Source organism: Lissotriton vulgaris, chromosome 1_1 (assembly GCF_964263255.1).
Source record: "Lissotriton vulgaris chromosome 1_1, aLisVul1.2, whole genome shotgun sequence".
NCBI lineage: Eukaryota > Metazoa > Chordata > Amphibia > Caudata > Salamandridae > Lissotriton > Lissotriton vulgaris.
The window spans coordinates 774,522,650-774,542,688 of record NC_141685.1 but is presented as its reverse complement, the minus strand read 5'-3'; the positions used below and the strand labels follow the sequence as shown (position 1 = coordinate 774,542,688).

Genomic DNA, 20,039 nt, shown 5'->3' with positions numbered 1-20,039 from the left:
ATAGCTAAATATAATTAGGATGGCTCCTTGCTGCTGCAAGTTAAGTTCAAATTTAGAGCATGTGAACTGAGTAAATGCTCTGTTTCATTGAGTGGGAGATGGCTTACCTGCCTTCTGTGGTCCATTGGACACATGGCTCAGTTAATACTGCAACTATGTGTGGGGTCCTCTGCCGTGCATCAGATAATTGGAGAATGTCTGGATGCAAAGCACTCCGCCTGTAATCAGATCTTGCTCCGGAGAAGGGAGGTGCATGGGGTTAGTGTGATGGTGCTTGCAGATTGATTGTGTGTATGGAGACAGAGGAGTGGCTGAGCAAATTTAAAAGGAGAAAGTGATAGTTTTTTTTTTAAATGGTGAGTAGGCGTGAGCCACGTGACTCTGGCACTGAGCTGCATGTGGTAAGGGGTGGAGGAGAATTAGGTCTTGTGGAGAATCTGTTATGGTCAGGAGCGGTCCGTGCTGTTAAGAGCAGTGGGGTGCTAGGGCCGGGTGTTGGGGGGATTTTGACAGACGACGACAAGGGAAAATTAATTATTGATAAAAATTTCCCTCATGGTGGTCTATCGAACCCCACCCCAACCAGGCCACACCACGCCACAGTTCTTACATGCACAGGTCATTTGTGGTCATGGTAGTAGTTTCTCTAGAAGCCTGACAACACCCTAGGGGACACATGGGCTGGATAGAACAGTAAAAAAATTGACTCAAGTCACCAGTGTCACAAATCTCCAAGATCCATCCCAGTTGATATCATTGTCCTCAGCTGCAGCCAGAGCTGGAAACGGTAGCCATCCATCGATAGGCCATTTTTGGAAACCCCCCCCAAGACAGTGAATGGAATGGGTGCTGGATAGCATCGTATCAATGGAGGGGGAATAACCTGGGTGGATGAGAATGGGCTAGGTAGGCTCAGCACTTTTATCCGCGGGGCCGCTTTGTACTCTGCAGGAACCATGAGGATCTTAAAAAAGAGAAAATCATCACAACGGCTCGAACAATCTTATTTGCTTTTCAAATGTATTAATCTATTTACTAGGATATCTCAACGAACACTTGGGGGCTACCTAGCGGTTAATATGCCACCCCCTTAGTGTGAGTGACGATCATGCCGGGTGGGAACCTCTTTTCCTGAAAGTGAGAGGGCCATCGGATTCAAAGTGATGATTGTTGTTCCACAGCGGGGAATCCAGATCGCTTACATTTTTATTGACTTTCTAGACTCAGGTACACTAGCCCTCTCCTGAATAGGTAAACCTAAAATACCCCCCAAAAATCCCAGGCACGTCAACAAGGAAAGCTACTTCTGCAGATGGGCAAGATAGAACCTACACAGGGAAACAACCATATATTAGATCAGGAACAATATAGAGAGGTATACCTCTGTATTAATAAAACAGCTGGGTTAATTTTAACTATAGCGTTAGCATAATCTCTCATATAACAAGAGAGAAGCACGAGTTGTTTCTGCAGTCTCTTGGAACATTTGTTAGAAAACATATCCTTATTTAAACTTAACAATTAAACTTTTATGATGTATATGTCCACTGGGCCCATTCCAGACCTCTTCGCTGAGAACATCTCATCGACAAAGTATGGAGGGCAAGGATCTGTCATAAAGCAGACAACTACTGTTGTACACTTATTTCGATACTAAATTAATGTCAACTGCAGTACAAATTATCCATGACATCACTTGGAATCCAAAGGTGGAAAACTCCCTGCCATTAGGACCTACCCATCTACAATGTTATGTTGTGTATGCACTCCATGGAAACAAACGTTTCCCCCATAAATTGAATCCCTTGGTACAGCTCCGTAGGGGTGGTAGAGATGAGTCAAAGTTGAGATGCAACCATAATGTGCTTCCTCATCCCCCCTTCTCCATCAGCTTCCATCTCTCTTCCCATCTATTGAAAAAAGTATTCCCCACCTTATGTTAGTCTTCCCTTAATATCCTTATTAAAGCCGAATATCTGCATGTTTACACCCTTTGTCATCTGTCTCCCCAACCATGCCTAACTGGCATCTTGCTACTCTCCCCCAATTCCCTCGCCTTCCCTCTCACATTGTTCCTGAGCCATGCTCTTCACTGTTTATGAGGGGAGCCTGCACCACGCTAACCCAGCTCTGTGAGACCAGTTGTCCATGAGCAGTCATTCTGTATATATCCAGGCACCCACATTAACCACTTGGACGCTAAGGGACTGAGGCCCATATAATGAGATTTCCATTGAAATGAATGGGCAGTGCATGACAAGTTACCCTTGTCATTAGCATCCAAGTGGTTAAGGGGTCCATTCCATGTCGGGCGAGCCTCTATCCCTGAGGGTTATATGCCCGACGGATTCTAGTTTTATGAGGAGTGCGAAATCCAAATGTGTTTCCAAGCCCATTTTCCTGTCACCATAAGCAGGAAGAAATGTGCATGGAAACAGGCCCAGGAATATGCAGAATTAGTTCTGGAAATTCTGGGTTCTGCATGTTATTTCCAATTCCGAGTCGGGTAAAGGTCAAAAATTGGACTCTACTTCCGGTTCCTGGCCCACGTGGAATGGGCCCAAGTGTTAGCAGCACCTTCTATGACACCTGGACTAGTTTTTGGGGAGAACTATGCAAACTGTGATATATGTAAGTTTGGATACAGTCCTCAGCTACAGGACATGGTGAGGTTTAAGTCTATCTCTATGTGTGAGTGGGGGCAGAGACTGGCCAGGCTGAGAAGACGTGCAGTATATGATGAAAAACTGTCACCAGGACACAGAAAGAAGAACAAAGGAAAGATGGGTGGCAGTGGGAAGAGACCTGGTATAAAGTAACAGAAAGAAGTGTTGAGGAGAGATTTGTGTCAGTGAGCACAGACCCTTTTGTCAGATTTTATGGAGGCTGAAGTAGTGTGCATCAGAGTGATAGAGGTAGCGCATATGCACAAATAACAGAGGAGGCGATATTTGTGGGAATGGAACTAGAATCACAAGCTCTGAGCCTACAGAAGGTGAGATAAGGCAGTAGTGTAAGGATGTTACAATTAAATGGTAAACATTACAAAAAAATACAAAAACAAGCTTGTTATCAGTGAACGGGGAGCTGAACATCCTTGCACCCCTCTTGGAGAGACTTAAGGAGAGCTGAGAAGAGATTTAGTGCCTCAAATTAGTACATGAGGGGGTGCAGAGATGTGTGTGAGGGTGTCTGACACTGGCATCCAGTACACAAAAAGAGGGGTGGGTGAGATTTGTGGGAGGATGTTAGAGGTACTGACCTGCAGATATTAAATGGCACAGTTGACATTGGCCTGGGACCGAACAGATCCCCTCAAATGAGCGCAAACAAAAGTGTATTGAGAAGATTTTGTGCATAGGCTTCGCCTGCCTGCCCATTACATGTAAAATTTACTTTGCGCTGAAAGCAGAAACAGAAGCCACAAAAAAATGGTTGTTGTAGAAAACAGAATTATTCTTTTGGGTGGGTGGCTACTCACCTCAAGGAATAATCACAATCCTTGTCAGGGTGAACCCTTAAAATCAATACATTAACTTGAGGTAAATACCCTGACAGCTATGGTAAAGCTTTGGGCAGTATGTAAAGTATTTATACAGTAGCAAAAAAGTAATAAAGTTGAAATACAAAACAATAAAAATAGAGTAAGATTTAATAAACAAAATGACGCTATAGTGACACAAATCCAATAAAGGGACCCAGAGTTATACATTTTTAAATGTTTAAGTCAGACTTGCACCAAAAAGCACAAAGTGCCAAAAATAGTCATAGTCAATGGTTGTGATAGACAGAGACCTAGGTGCAATTTTGCGCTGATCATGATGGACATCAACTAGATCATCTGTGTCAAAGATTTTAGCTTCTGTATTAAGCTCTTTAAGTTCCAATCCAACAGAGCAGCACACTTTGAAATGCCCCTTGTACCTCCGGAGAGTCACTTAGAGACTCACAGGGTGTCTCAAAGTGGGAAAAGCCTTAAATCATAGCTATTATATAGAAAAGGACTCCTTTAAGCACAAAAACTATGTTGCAGACATTGTACGCGCTCTTGCACTATGGCACAAGGGTGTCTGCATAGGTGCATTGTTGACGAACAAGCGCTAGTAGATATGTCGCTTTACTTCTTTCTCCAGTTCATGCAATGGAGCACAGCAAGTTTATTTGCTACCCTGCATTGCGTGACTTCTATGTATTTCTGGGCCAGAACGTTCAGAATGACTAGAATCAGTACTGCTTTCACTTAAAGCAGCCAGCACATGTGGGACATAAATCATATGTAAGGTTTCCAGATGACTCAACGCATCAGCAACACCAAGCTCTAGCCTAGGGATTTCATTTATTAACCGGGTAATTGTAGACCTGGTTCACCTTAAAAGTTTATCATTTTGAACTTAAATCCTAAATTTGAATGATTGGTAGATGTAACACTGTTCACGAACATCTTGTCCTTGACGGCCTGAAGTCACAAAGTGACTTTAGCACTAAAAATGGGTTAAGTGGCATAAGCCACTCTCAACAATAACCTATGCTATATAATTTACCTTTGACGATGTAATCTGAAGCGACGTACTGGGTACCACGTAATACAGCAGTACCTAAATTGAGCCAGTGGTTTCCAGTGCTTGGCACCGGCGCTTATTTGTCAACACCAAAGCTTGACAGTCTGCCACAAAGTGCCACTGTCTGGTTAATTTAGACATTACCACAACAACATTTCATTATTAATTCAATAGTGTTAGAAATGGGATTTCTGGTTGGCTAGGGCATGCGCCTAAGCCAGGCAGAAACCACCACTCTAGTCAGGAAAAAAACCTGAAGAAAACCCCCGCTAACCCCCTTGGTCGCTTGGCACGAACAGTCAGGCTTATCCTAGAGGCAATGTGTGAAGTGTTTGTGCAACACACACATACAGCAGCAACACACTAGGCACACCACAAAAGAAACGCCACACAAGGTTATATACAAAATAGCCTTTGTATTATCCAAAACACATTAGAATCATAATCACACATATACACTGTGCCAACTGGCACTAGGCCATAATTTACAGGGGATTATACACATGACAGGGCCAATCGGGCCACTGTCAGAACCATCACAAAGCACAAGTAGCAAAAATAATACAGCCAGTAACTACTGGTAGAAACACTGTACTTAGTATCATATCACATTAGCAACATAAACCTCATAGCATGACATTTGCATTACATTTAGACATAGGTCACCTTAGGGCCTTGCGCTCTACCAACATACTAATGACCCTAGGCCAACTGACCTTTCTCTAGGGCCCAATGCCCTTTGTCCAAAATGTCAGGGCGTAAATGTAGAGCCTTTCAATGGCCCTCTGGCTGCCTTTCAGCAAGACCACTGTGCATCATGCACTGGGGCATGGGAGGCGTTTCACCCCCTCCTTGCTTCTTAAGAAAGAAAAATGCCCCTGTGTTTCAGCTGCCCGCTGTCCTGCGGTGCAGCTGAGTACAAAAATGAGCCCTGGCACTAATTGTGCCACTGAAGCCCCACTTTGGGACTTCTAAAACAAAATGGGCCCCTCGTTGCAGCTGCCTGGTCTCTCGCGGTGCAGCTGTGTAGAGCCCGAACACTGGCCCCCACTGTACCCTGGAGGGCACCAACAACGCTCTCCGTTCAGCCCCCACTCACCGGGGCAGAACGTGGCTGGCTCCAGGCACCGACAATGTGCCTCGGGAGGTCCCACTCACTGGACCCTCCTTGACCTTTCCCAGCCTCCTCCGGTGGCAGGAAGACACCGACAAAGTGCCTCAGAGGGCCCCTGCTCCCGGGGCCTCTTCTCACTCTCCCAGTCTCTGCAGTTACCGGTGAATACGCGGGGCTCTCCTTCTTCTCACAGGAGCCCCGCACAGGCACGCAACGACTTCTGGTCCTCGTTCTGACCCCTCTGGGCCCTGCCTACAACCAGATAAGTTGCCTGTCTTCCGGGTCGGGTCGGGTCGTGGCGGTTCCTCTTCTCTGGCAAATGCTGGGTGGGCTCCCACTTCCGAAGACACACAAATGCAAGGTGGGATCTCACTCCACCACGCATCGGCAGTGCATAGTGGGTTCCTGCTCTGCCATAAAAATACCCACAAGGCAGAGCAGTCTCCCACCGCTCTTCGGGTCTACGGCAATGCGGGGTAGGCACCCGCTTTGGGTCTGCAGTGTGAGAGGACAGTAGCACTGCGGAGTGGGCTCCAGCTCCACCACCAGCAGCTGGGCACACGCAGGTCAGCACGTAGGGACCCCCAGGAAGCAGGAGCTGGGTCCCATGGCGGTTTCTCCTATTGTTCAGCAGTCCTTCGCCCCAGAACCGGTACAAGCGCCAAAAGCAGCCCACTAAATGGGGTAACAGCCCTAGCACTTATACCACATTTCTTCTTTGTTCTGCCCTAGCACAGGGCTTGGTGGGGGAACAAGTTTCAACTGGTTCTGGGGGGTATTGAAGAACTCTGTTTACAGGGCTTCTCTTTCCCTTTGTCAGGTGGGGGCTTGGTCATCAGACCATCACAGGGGAGCGGAGCCAGCATTCACCCAGCCAGGCACAGACCTATTCAGGGTCAGGGGACTACTCCTCCCACTACTCCAAATGCAGATCTCCTATTCAGCCTAGCGCTGACTCACTCTGCCCTCCCTGGAACCACACACACCTCACCAGCCCCTGTCTCTCGAGAGCCAGACAAGCAATACACATCAGGCAGGAAGACACATAGCACACATAAATGCCAACTTCTAAAAGTGGCATTTCTAAAATAGTGATAATAAATCGGCACAGCCAACATTGCGCAGAATTTATTATTACTGTACCAAACATACCAAACTTGACCACGCTGCTCCGCTCATATTAGGAATTACCACTGAAACATTTATCAGGGAATCCCAAATGCATTCATACGGGATGGCAACCTCACAGCAGTGAGAAACCAAAATGGCTGTTTGTCACTACCAGGACATGTCACACACTTAAGGTACATGTCTTAACTTTTACCTACAATGCACCCTGTCCATAGTGCTAGCTAGGGCCTACATTAGGGGTGACTGACATGCAGTAAAAGGGGGGTCACAGACGTGGCACACACTTTAGGTATCACATCACAGCGGCAGTAACACTGCGCACACAGACCCTGCATTGGCAGAGGCCTGAGACAGGTTTGAAAGGCTACTTTGGTGGGTGGCGCAATCAGTGCTGCAAGCCCACCAGTAGTATTCAATTTACTGGCCCTGGGTATCTGAGATACCACATTGCAAGGGAGTGACAGGTAAATTAAATATGGCAAACAGGTGTAGACCAATTTTACCATGTTTACCACAGAGAGCACACACACTTTAGACTGGACAGCAGTGCTAAAGTACGCGGAGTCCTACAACCACCAACACCATGTCAGAAAGAAAGGCTAGGAGGAAGGCACAAATTCAGGGATGACCCTGCAAAAATGGCCAAGTCCAACAAATATACATTAAAAATAACTATTACATGCTCCCCAACCCATTCTTTCAGCTTTGGGGGCCTGAAATAGTCCAAACTGTCACACTTGTAAGAGTGTGCCGGTTAGTACTTGTGTTGATTCTGTCATTGGCAGCATGGCAGGGTCAATGTGTGGTGCAAGCTGCAGTGGCCTCCTGACAAAAGTCTGGGCACTTATTTGTTTTACAAATGAAACACTGCAATACATTCACCATCTTTCCATGATAGTTAGCAGACCCGTGCAAAGGACTAAAGCAATTTCCTTAAATAGAGAGGGCTGTCTGATCTTTGCAAAAAAGAACGAGTTAAAACCTCAAACGGAGACAATTCTCTAGGGATTCTGTGCACAGAATTATTTAACTGTGCTGTAATCTGGCCAGATGTAAGCAAGAGTGTGATAAGGATAAGGAACTGGGATCCAGCTGGGCAATAGAGTTCTGAAAAAAGATTGACACGTTTCTCCCTGGAGACCTGCAGCAGGGCTGCTTACCAAAACTGACGTGTTGCATATGGACAGAGTGTATTTTGTAAAAGGATATAAACTTTGGCCAAAGGTTTTGCTCAGAAGCCGGTGGCCAGCCCTATCGAAAGCCAGGGTGCTGAATAAAACGGCTGAGTAGTCTTAATTCAACCTCTTGTTTCTTTAATCCACAAGCAGACACCCCCAGCCTATCAATCTCACCATACAGATTCATTTTCACCGCAGCTTTTTCGTTTTGTCCCTATTTTGCTTTACTTCTCATTCTACTTCTTTTCCCCTTTTGTGTTTTTTTCTCTCTTACCCTGGTTAAAAGTCAGTTAAGGAAAAATAAGTGCTGGTCCCTACCGCAAAAATTAATGCCAGTGGTCCCCACCTGCAAGCACCAGCTCAAATTAAGCACTGAAGATCAATTCTTGCAATGGAAGTATAAAACCAAAGCACGGGCTCCTTTAACCTGCAAGAAATATATGAAGGAGCTTTTCTGAGAAAAGTGGGGAGCCAGTAGACGCTGGGCAGCTCAATAATTCAGGATGCCTTTTACAGCACCCATGCAAATCCTATCTGGAGTTAGCAAAAGTAAAGGTTTGTGCTTACATGTATACTTATCTGTTTTTTGTGTAATTAAACTTCTCTTTGAATTCACCACATCCCACGGAGTCAGCGCCTGTTTGTTAATCTGATATTCGGGATATATATATATATATATATATATATTCACTGAAAAAACCATAGGTTATAGACCATATATAGTTAGGGATTAGCATTTACAAAACCTTATTTTACTCGCACAAAACCATTGAAATTCCATATATAGTTAGTTGCACTAACTATATATCGCGCACCCGCAATCCATTGCTAATGATGTCACATATTACATCATTCATGACATGGTCAGTGACATCACTGATGACATCACTGATGACATCTCAAATGACATCACTGATGACATCACTGACATCTCATTTGACATTACTGATCACATCACTGATGATATCATTTATGTGATAATACAATGAACATCTTCAGACTCTAATATAACCTTAGATACAATCAGTATAAACAGACACTCACAGACTGTCACTTATCCATGGAGTTACTCACACACCTACTCAGTCATGCAAAAGATTAATCACACCTCCATTTCCTCAACTATACAGTTATACACACCTTACTTATTCAAACATATACTAACACATATTTACTCTCTTATACAATCCCTGATACAAGTTCACAATGATCGATACAGCCACTCTCACATTCACTAGCTCTTATGTTCAGTTATTTATATATGTCAACTCTCACATGGACTGTGTTTTACATATGTACTTACTTTGACATGTAGCACTGAGATATCCATTCACTCACCAATACACTCATGCAGTCAGTCGACCGCCCATACAGCTGTTTCCACATGCACTTTTGAACCCATACATTTAGTTAATCAACTGCTCACACATCTATGCACAGAGTCATACACCTCCCAGCCACCCACACACATACTCAGTCTCCCATACAAATACTTGGGCAACCATTCAATAACCCATATAGTTACTCATATAGCTACTGATTTAAACATGCAGCAGTTTACAGAACAACATATATAATGATTGCCAAATTAAGACAGTTTAGTCACTAACCCATGCACTCAGTGAGACACATTTAATCACTCACTCATACAGTCAGTCATGCACCTACTAAATCCTTCAACCAGACACTTATACATCCACTCATTCTTCAATATGTAAGACATATTTTAACTTTACAGAAACATACAGTCACTGGGTGTTGTCATCAGTGATGTCATCAGTGAAGTCATTTGAGATGTCATCAGTGATGTCATCAGTGATGTCATTTGAGATGTCATCAGTGATGTCATCAGTGATGTCACTGACCATGTCATGAATGATGTAATATGTGACATCATTAGCAATGGATTGCGGGTGCGCGATATATAGTTAGTGCAACTAACTATATATGGAATTTCAATGGTTTTGTGCGAGTAAAATAAGGTTTTGTAAATGCTAATCCCTAACTATATATGGTCTATAACCTATGGTTTTTTCAGTGAATTTTCAAGGTTTTGTAAATGCAAATTCCTAACTATATATGGTCTATAACCTATGGTTTTTTCAGTGAATTTCATTGGTTTTTTAAAAGCTAATATCTATAGCTGTAAAATATATTCTTTATTACGTGACGTATCACGTAGCCCGTGAGACGCCTCATGATGCATCGCATAACCGTGACGTATCGTCTCTGCAGCGCAAACCAAACCCGTAACGTAAGCGCGCCAGAGCACGCTTAAAGATATATATATATTTTTTTTACCTTAATTAGACAAAATCCACACGTGCACATATCACAAACGTTCCAAAAAAAAACAATATGTCGGACTCCCATTACGCTGCCAGTTAGCTGCCCGGTTAACGTACCGGAAAGCACCTCTACCGCGAAAAATCGCAATATTTTTTTCTTTTGCCCCGCGGGCAACTTTAATAGCCCCCTCATCAATCCTAGGGGTTCACCTTACCCCTTTCCTTCATTTACACCTTTTTTTTTTCCACCTCTTGTCTCTCGATCTCCAGACTGTTTACAATGTTAACAGCCAATCAGCTACTCCTCAGACTCCCGTTACGCTGCCGGTTAGCTGCCCGGTTAGCTGCCCGGTTAGCTGCCCGGTTCGCGTACCGGGACGCGTCTCTACGGCGAAAAAATCTGAATTTTTTTAAAATTTTTTTTTTGCCCCGCGTGGCTCTATAATATCCCCCTCATCAATCCTAGGGGGTCAGAAGGGGTCTACCTTGCCCCCTTTCCTTCATTTCCCCCTTTGTTTTGGCCTCCTCTTGTCTCTCGATCCTACCGAGAGACAAGATGGCGGCCGCTCCGGACTGTTTACAATGTTGACAGCCAATCAGCTACTCCTCAGACTCCCGTTACGCTGCCGGTTAGCTGCCCGGTTAGCTGCCCGGTTAGCTGCCCGGTTCGCGTACCGGGACGCGTCTCTACGGCGAAAAAAATCGGAATTTTTTTTAAATTTTTTTTTTGCCCCGCGTGGCTCTATAATATCCCCCTCATCAATCCTAGGGGGTCAGAAGGGGTCTACCTTGCCCCCTTTCCTTTATTTCCCCCTTTGTTTTGGCCTCCTCTTGTCTCTCGATCCTACCGAGAGACAAGATGGCGGCCGCTCCGGACTGTTTAGAATGTTGACAGACACCAGAGAGCCAATCAGCTTCGCATCGCAAAGTTCCGATACGCGAAAAGTACGCGAACCGGAGCGCTGCCCGGAGCGCTGTTACAGATATATATCTTGTTTAAAACGTTAATTTCTCAAAATTCACTGAAGCACATATATTGAGACCTAGCAAAGGCACATCGGGCTAACAGTCCCTACAATTTTGCCAAGTTTCGTGCAAATCCATTCAGCCGTTCGGGCTAAAAGTGAGTCCAACCGCCCTATGGAAAAATGAATGGGAAAAACGTGTTTTGGGACCCCCCTTTTTTCTCGGCCCCCCCTTGAAGAACCCCCCCCAAATTTTCAGGGGCTGCTCAGAAACAAAATGTGCCATTTTCCTGAAAATTTCAGCCAATTCCGTCCACAAACGCCAAAGTTATTAGACATAGAATTTTCAGAAATCCCATAGGGAAAAAATCCTAACTATATATACCTACTGGCTATCGCCAGTAGGTAATATATATATATATATATATATATATATATATATATATATATAGATATATATATATATATATATATATATATATATATATATATATATATATATATATACCCAGCTGCAGGAGTAAGCCATTGGCATTACCAGAAATTCAAATAATGTCATACAGTGCTATACATATGCCCTTGTCATACCATAATATTTTGCATTCACTTTTGTGTAGTTATAGTTATTGTTCATTAGTACTGGTATAGCACATTATCGTGGCATTTTGGGGTTGTTGTGCACCTGGTATACCCTTATGAGATACATGAACCTGGACATGTTGTTATACACCTAGATGTATACCAGAGAACTCATACATGAGCTATTTACTACAGTTATACACCTTAGTTACGTGATCCCTTAAAAAACGTTACACCACTTTGTTGACGCACAATTCTTTGTTAGACTGTGGTGCTATGTACTGAGATTGAGAAGGTCTTAGTTGTCTTAGTAAAACATTCACCCAGTGTTGTACTTCAATGTATGAACAAGGTAAGGCATAAAGCTGTGGAGCACGGTAATAATACAAGGCCTATCCTCCCTACGAGACGGGTTATAGAACTGCTTCCAGGCAGTTTGGGAACGTGGTCTCAGTCCAGCCACACACCAGCTGGTCCAGGCCTACTGCAGACAGTGATGGTAGTAATTTGAGGGTCATTAGCAGATGCCTGGAGCACGTTCAAAGTCAGCTTCCTGATCTCTCTAATAGTTAGATGATGTACTCTTTCGACATTCTACATGCTTCTTGGTTGGATTGTTGTCATGTGTTTTCTCAAAGACAGGCCTTTGAACATGCAGTACCCATTAGAGACCTCGGGATCAAACAATGTGCGTGGTATGCACCCATGATCCCATCTTTGCATTTTAAGAAAATTGCCCAGCAGGACCATCATTGTGTAGTGAGTCATATCTTTAAAGTTGAATAATTAGGGCCGGATGGTGGACAGGACACTACGTCACAATGTGGCAGATATCCCGTCCACAATATGACAAGTCCCATAGGGTCTACTGCCTTTGTAATACGACGGACGGGACATCACCATGTTTGTGACTGAGTATCCTGTCCACCACGCTCTAAATAAGGCCCTTAGTTTCACAATGGTAATGAGCCCACTGAAGGAGAGGAATTTCTACATATTCTTATTACAGAGGTCAATTAATTGAATGGTGCATTCACTTGAGAGTTTTGAGACTTACAGGCTATGTTTAGAAGTATAAACTTTTAGACATTTGCAGGTTCCATACTTTATCACAGTTCTTAATTTTCTGTATTATTGTTGATAAATGAATAAGTTATTGGGGTGGCTGTAGAAAATAACAGCTTGCCCAAGCATTTTTAATGACCATTTTCTTCAGTTTACCTATAAAAAAGGCTAGTTGCTATTTACAGAAAGTCAGGTACTTTGTTTAGTCCATCAAAGGGGATTGAGTGCATCACGCATCACTTGTGAAAAGGCAGTACCTACTCTGTGATGACCCGTAAAGCTTTGTTGGGAGTGACAATATCAGAACTTCTCTTTCCTGCAGACGTACCGGACCGTGACTCATCGTAACCATAGAGCAAAGAGTCAAAACAGCACAAAACCGGCCTCTATGTCCTCATCAATGAGAAATGCCCCACTGTAAATTTTCCAGCAAGATGATATTTGGTCAAATTACGAAAGGTGAAATATGATGCACTATGGTGTTAGATAAAAGACTGAATATATACTCTGAGCATATATACTCATCCTGATCCAGTGCTGCCCCAAGAATAGAATGTACACCATCAGTTAAGTGCTAAATGGGGTGTAACTCTAAAGATGTTGGGTCTCAATCGGAATTTTACCACCACTGGGTGATGATCACAAGAAGAAAAGCAGGCAATGATGCTTAAAGTAAACTCAAACAACTTGAGAGGAAGTTTTTTTCATCATCAAAATTACTCCTTCAGCAACCTTACCTGGGCTGTTTATTATAATAGTTTGACTCTTTTGTGGTGTCTTAAGGTCACTTCAGTGTAATCCAACAGATTGTTTCCCCAATAAAAAACAAATGATTCACTATGCAGGAAATCATGGGTGAACGAAGATTTATGCAAGAGTTACAACTACTGAAAGGACAATCGTTGAGACTTTGACCCAATGTGTATCAATTGTGAATGAATAAATAAATATATAAACAAATAAACAAAATAAATGAATAAGTGCAGGGAGCCAAAGTTTTTCTTATGAGCTCAACGCCTGTGAGCAAAATGCTGGGGTAGCCAAATGGCATGGCGGCATAGTCTTGATTCCACCTAATGCCTCTTATTCCACCACTCTACAAGGTTGCAAGTTCTTTTTCATCCTGCTTTCTCCTTTTTTCACTGATTTCCTATCTTACTCTTGCCTCTTCCTTTTCTTTTTTGATGCTCTCTTTTTCTTTCTCTAGGTCAAAGCCTGATGATAATAAGTCCTAATCTCACAAAAACAAACGAGTCCCGGCGAACACCATCTGCAACCACCACAAATTGAGCACTGGGAACATTCATCTTTTTGCTTCAAGTAAGGATCTGAATAATCTCTTGGAAATTTATTTTTGAACATTTGTTTCTTTTGAATGTGGTCTTGTTACCTTTGTTTGCGGAGGTTTCTAAACATTTATTTGCAAATTTGGTACACCGAGTGGATGTTGGTCAGAAATGATTCCAGTGTGTGTGTTGCTTTTTGGCTGTAACTCTGCTATTTGCATCCGATATATGCTGGGATTTGTTGGATGTCAAATAAATTGTTAATGTCTTCAAATTGAGGCTTGCACACTTCCCAGTCCTTAGAACGTCATTGCTGGGTGTGTTCTTGCTAAGAAGCCTAAATGGTAGGTCCCTTGGAAGAAACACAAAACTACTCTGAGATAAACCCTGATCTTTCACAAAGGGAAAGGCCTGCTGTCTGGTCTTCTGCCAATGAAACCTCTTGTTTTATAGTCATCTCAATTTATTACTTTTCACTATTTAATTATCGTTATTGGATAAAAGTATTAAAGTTGTTTCGTGTAACCATTAAACAAACTCCATCATGCTTCAAATTAAACTTTATAGGGAGTCTTTAACACGTTTTGGCTCCTTACATTTACAAGTTTTGGAACATCTGGAAACCCAAACAGATTTCTTCAAAGCATTTATTCATTTGTTTCTGTGTTCTGTCAACTAATGATAAGCTTTTTTTGTATAAGTCGACTCTTATCCCAGTTTTGATTAAGTTCCAAAGAAGGCAGATTCTTTGAACTTTCGCATTACTTAGTAAAAATGCGAAAAGTACCCATTTAAACGTAGATGAAGATCCCAAATGTTGTTTTGTATCTATTGCATTTACACTACTGGTAGCGCATCTTTACAACCTAAATCCGGCCCTGGTAAGCTATTGAGGTACTCTGCCGGAAAAGACTCAATAATATACCATAATATTACGGGGAACATTTTGAAACCCAAATATATATATATACACACATATAAGTTTACTTTACTAACTAACATATATTTATGTCCCTACATGACATTCATATGTATTCAAGGTACATAGATGTGGAGTTAAGAACCATAAATATATGCTTACTTATGTGCATTTACCTTCTCGATATTTACGTCTTTGATATTTTGCCTTTGACATACCATAGCACAATACTAATAAGATAGTATTCTAACATACAACTGTGATAGAAACTTTGGACTTGTTTGGAAAATCAACCCAGGACTACCCAAAAAAACGTTTGATGCTCTACCAATGGCATATTAAGCTCTATGCAAATAAAATGCAATAGCATAACAAAGCACAAAACGTAGTGTGACTGTACAAACGAATGGATGCCGTTATTTTAGCTTGCTTGAATCCATTGTTAAATTGAAGGTCTAGTTATTTAAGAACTATCCTTGTCATAATTGGTGGTTCTCGCGAAGACATGCAGTAGGAAATTAGAGATATTCAAAATGCTAAGATCCCTGGAGATGGAGCAAGCCTTAAAAAGTTAAATTAAGGATTTTATATAGATAAACACTTAGGAATACCCCCTAAGGAAGATTTAAACAAAGTGCCCTAAACAACTCCTACAGATGTATGGTGGAAATGCTCCCACCTTGGAAAACTGTAATCATAATTAAAGGGGATTTTTTACAAAATCAAGATTCACTGAACCTTTTTGCCATTTCAGGGCTTTCACTTCTGACTCTGAATGGGACAATTTTGGCAGATATGAAGTAGAACGTGTGGCAGGGAAGACAAAAGGTTAACATATGATACGTGCATGTGTTCTACCTTAGGGAATATCAGATCAACTACCTGATCACCTGATTTAGAATGTTATCAAAATGGCTGAATTTTAATATATTTTTAAACTAATTACATCAGAATCAAGGAACATTCCTCTTAACTTTGCAAATGTTTTTGAAAGGTTGGAGGAATATGTATTTTGATTACATATCAATTTTAAGACACAAAAATCAATTAAATATAGTTTATAGTCTTTTTTTTAATGCTGAGAATACATTATAACTGAAAGGGGATTGAATTATGTGTAAAATGAAACTGTAGCCTCTTTGAAAAACCCAAAAAACAGAGAGAGATAAAGGTACCTGAGCTTAGCCATTTTCCTCACCAGTGGCCTATGCAGGATTCTTTGAGGTTTTGAAACATGATTGACATTTTTTAACCAACCCACGTAAAACCGTGAAATGTTCGATCCTCTCCAGCTGGACACTCTACTCGTGACATCTGTATCACTTTTGACATATGTGTGACCTGCAGGTCATAGGTTCAATTCCTGTCAAGGCCAACTTACCCTTTCATACTTCCGAGGTGAATACATTAAGTATAATTAAAAGGGATAACAGTAGCACGTTATGTACAGTGCTAAAAATGAGCAAAACGTACTTGTGGCATTAAGTGCAATACAAGTAAGTACTTCCTATGGTGCCCTGCATCTTCATATACAGAAGTCTGCCCAACAAACTGCACCATCCCACATATATATGTCCTTCTACTGCAAACTCATGGTCCATCTCCTTGAGCTACATCTGGGTACAATGTATCTCCGCTCAACTACCTTGCACAAACTAGTGCAACAGACTCCCTTCTTTTCTCCTTCTTGGTTTTATGTCCTTCTCAATGTACTGCCATCATACACTATGCAAATTCTCCGCTGCCTATTTATTCTTGACCAGCACTCTAGAACCGAAGATACAAACACACTTTTTTTCCTGCATTAGCTCTATCATGTCTTTTTAATTATGTAGGTCAGCTTTTTAGGTAGTAGGATACATATTTTCACTTTGTGTAGCTCCTTTTAAGTCGTGGCTCCAACCTGGTAATACTTGAGTCTGTTTTCAAAGTGAATATACCACTGTTGGCTCTAGAAGTATTAACCTCATGCGCGCTAGCGGAATTCCACTCGCACACTGAGATTTTTTAAATCGCAAGTTACGTGACGAGCTGGGCTCGTCATCAGCGTGCGAGGAGGCTACGCCATGACGAGCCCAGCTCGTCATCAGCGTGGAAGGGGTTAAGGAAGAGCTCCCACGAGCAGGGGAGGAAATCCCTACAAGGATGCGCCGCTATTAAGACTATAAGAAACAACTATAGATGCCTCCATCTTTTTGTGTGAGCCTGAGGGTGGTTCACAACTGATGCACATCTTCTTTTGTAAGACAACACTCTGTATAAGATGCTCCAAATAACCTAATATTTTATTTTCAAATACAAGAAATAATCTAAACCCATCCCAGTCAGGGAAATACCTTACTGTCTGTGCAGGCACTTAGCGGGGTCCTGAAAGGAATGCGATTGGACAGGACCTCAAACGAGGGCAACAGCATGGAATCAATCACTCACTAGGTATTGGTCGATCAAAAAAGGATCAAATTATCTTTTGAGAAAAGAAAAATAAATAAAACAAGTTTTGCCTGATCAGTCAATAGGACAGTTGTAGTCCACCAGTGGTTTATAGAAAGGATGCCCAACTTCCCTACGTCCAGCTCTTGGCACATGGAATAACCAGATGTGGAAAAATAAAAGTATCTGGCTCTCCGGAGCTCAGAAGAATCAGACAATCAGTCATACACTGGAAAAGCACCAAAATTATCCCACCAAGAGACAAGCAATGGGAACTCTGGCACAAAGAATGAAATCGCTTTCCACGGATGCTCATGCTGCTGTCAGAGCACACACCCTCACACACACACACACACACACACACACACGCAAACACCCATACATACAGACACATGCACGCAGTACCTGTACATGAGAAAGACAAAAGATTGATGGGGTGGAAAAAAGGGAGAAGAGAGTATTGACTGTCGGGATTGTATGAGGATTGTACAAAAAAGTCTCCTCATATACTTTAGGGTGGGTTAATCTTTTGCAGATTTAAGTCTAGTTTGGACCATAAAAGAAAAGAAGACTTTTTTGGCAGAAATATAAGTGCATCTGTGCCTTTTAGGGTCAGAAGCTTTTTGCCAGGTCCCTCAATTTCCCATTAGACAGGTTTGTCCTGTTCCTTCCTATCTTCCGGACTCATCCTTGCCCATGCCACCCTCCCCACCAACCCAGACAAAATATTCCAACAGGGAAGAGCAGACAAAGTAACAGGCCTCGAAAGGACCTCACAAAAATCAATCTGAGGGGGGCCACTGCAAGGGACAACGGGGCATCTCACACCCTTGTCCCTGGTGCCACTACAGCAGCTGAACCAGAGATAGTTATGCCCTGGTGGAGTGTCCAAAGCAGTTCAGGCAAAAACACAGTTCAATGTTAAACTGCATTCTCATCTACAAAGCGCACAATAGCTAAGATACGGCATGGTCATGCCCACATCTGTAAAAAAAAACAAGGGTTACTGTGCATGAGACTACATTGTTGACTCTGCACTTCCCTCAACAGCAGTTTAATATCAAGACCCATGCTAGAATAACTTGGGCTATTAAGTTTTAATGAACTACCCACTTTCATTTCATAGGCATACATCACACTCACCTGAACATACAGCTCCTTGAGTTCATACTGGAATTTTTTGGGATCTGTGGTGATCGTTACTGGACCAATCTCTGAAACGAAAAAACAAAAATGCTTACAGAATTAGATTTGAGAAGAAAACTCAATATTGTGTCCAAGAATCAGCATTTTTATAGTTTGCTCTATTTAAGCGGCAGAGGGCAATGAAGCTCTGACACTTCAATACACGAACAATAACGTAGGAATTTAAGTTTATGTAGGACAAACCTCCCTGAGAAGCAATGGAGGTCTGTAAATTAATTAGGGAGTGAACATTAGGAGACCACTTTCTTCACATCAAATGTGGATTGCACTGTGTTTTTCTTTTTTATAATTTTTATTGAAAAATAAAGAAAAGAACATTAGCAATACCAGCAATACAACATCAATAGTAAATAACAAGTAGATAACAAAATAGTGAAATAGTTCAGAGGATGAAAAACAAGTTGATAAATATATAACAATTATGTTTTTTATTATGAAAAGTGAAGGAGAGGAAAGAAGAAGGGAAAGAAAAGAAGAGAGAGAGGAAAAAATACTAACTAAGATATAGGTGTGTGAGTAGAAAGGTAGGAAGTGAAAAGGTAGCCAAAGTAGATTAGATTTAATTTTCTGAGACAACAAGAGCGAAGAAACAGTAGCTATTCTATGTTTATCACAAATAAAATTCCACCATGTTAATATAGACAATTTAGAGGTGTCTTTCCAACAAGAAAGGATTACCTTAAATGCAAGAGCAATAGAAGGATCAAATAACATAGGCTTAGGAGAAATACTGACAAAGTCTGGTGAAGCAGTTCCAAGAAAAACATTTTGCCTTGATAACGGAATATAACAGTGAAACATTTCTAGACGCTTTACCCAGATAGATTCCCAAAATGTCACCACATTGGAACAATAGTATAATAGGTGAATTAAAGTCCCTCTGAAGGAAGAACAGGACCAGCATAAAGGAGAGGAGGCGGGAGAATTTGAAGGTAAATTCAAGATTACCTTTCAAAATCTGAAGAATTAGTAGTGCTTTTACTAGTTTTTATAGCACTGGCTTTATACTTTTCTCAAACTCTTCATCTTGTTATGAAGTTAGTAATACTAGTATCATCAGCACTCAGAGCCAAAAGGGCCAAACACAATTTACAAACAATATTAAAAACAATTTTAAACCTAAAAGTCTTAAAACCTATCACAAAAACAAAGGTTTCTAGATAGCACCCTCATTCCTAATAGAAAGAGGTTGATTCTCATCTTAAAATTTCCACTCTCGGGGGCGTGGCCAAGATGGCGGCGGAGTAGGACGCCTTTTCGAGCCGCTCCGGCGCTGATCCGACAAAGCTTCTAATAGCACGATCCTGAGGGAGCGAGCC

General features: G+C 42.0%; 1 protein-coding gene across 1 annotated transcript in view; it reads right to left on the bottom strand.

The window, feature by feature from the left end:
• HMCN1 (hemicentin 1) overlaps window positions 1-20,039 on the bottom strand; it is a 1,183,532-nt gene that overhangs the window by 979,588 nt on the left and 183,905 nt on the right. Inside the window, exon 2 of the mRNA XM_086956029.1 lies at window positions 18,658-18,728. Within this exon, the coding sequence (XP_086812155.1) occupies window positions 18,658-18,728 (71 nt within the window). The remainder of the gene's footprint in view (window positions 1-18,657; window positions 18,729-20,039) is intronic.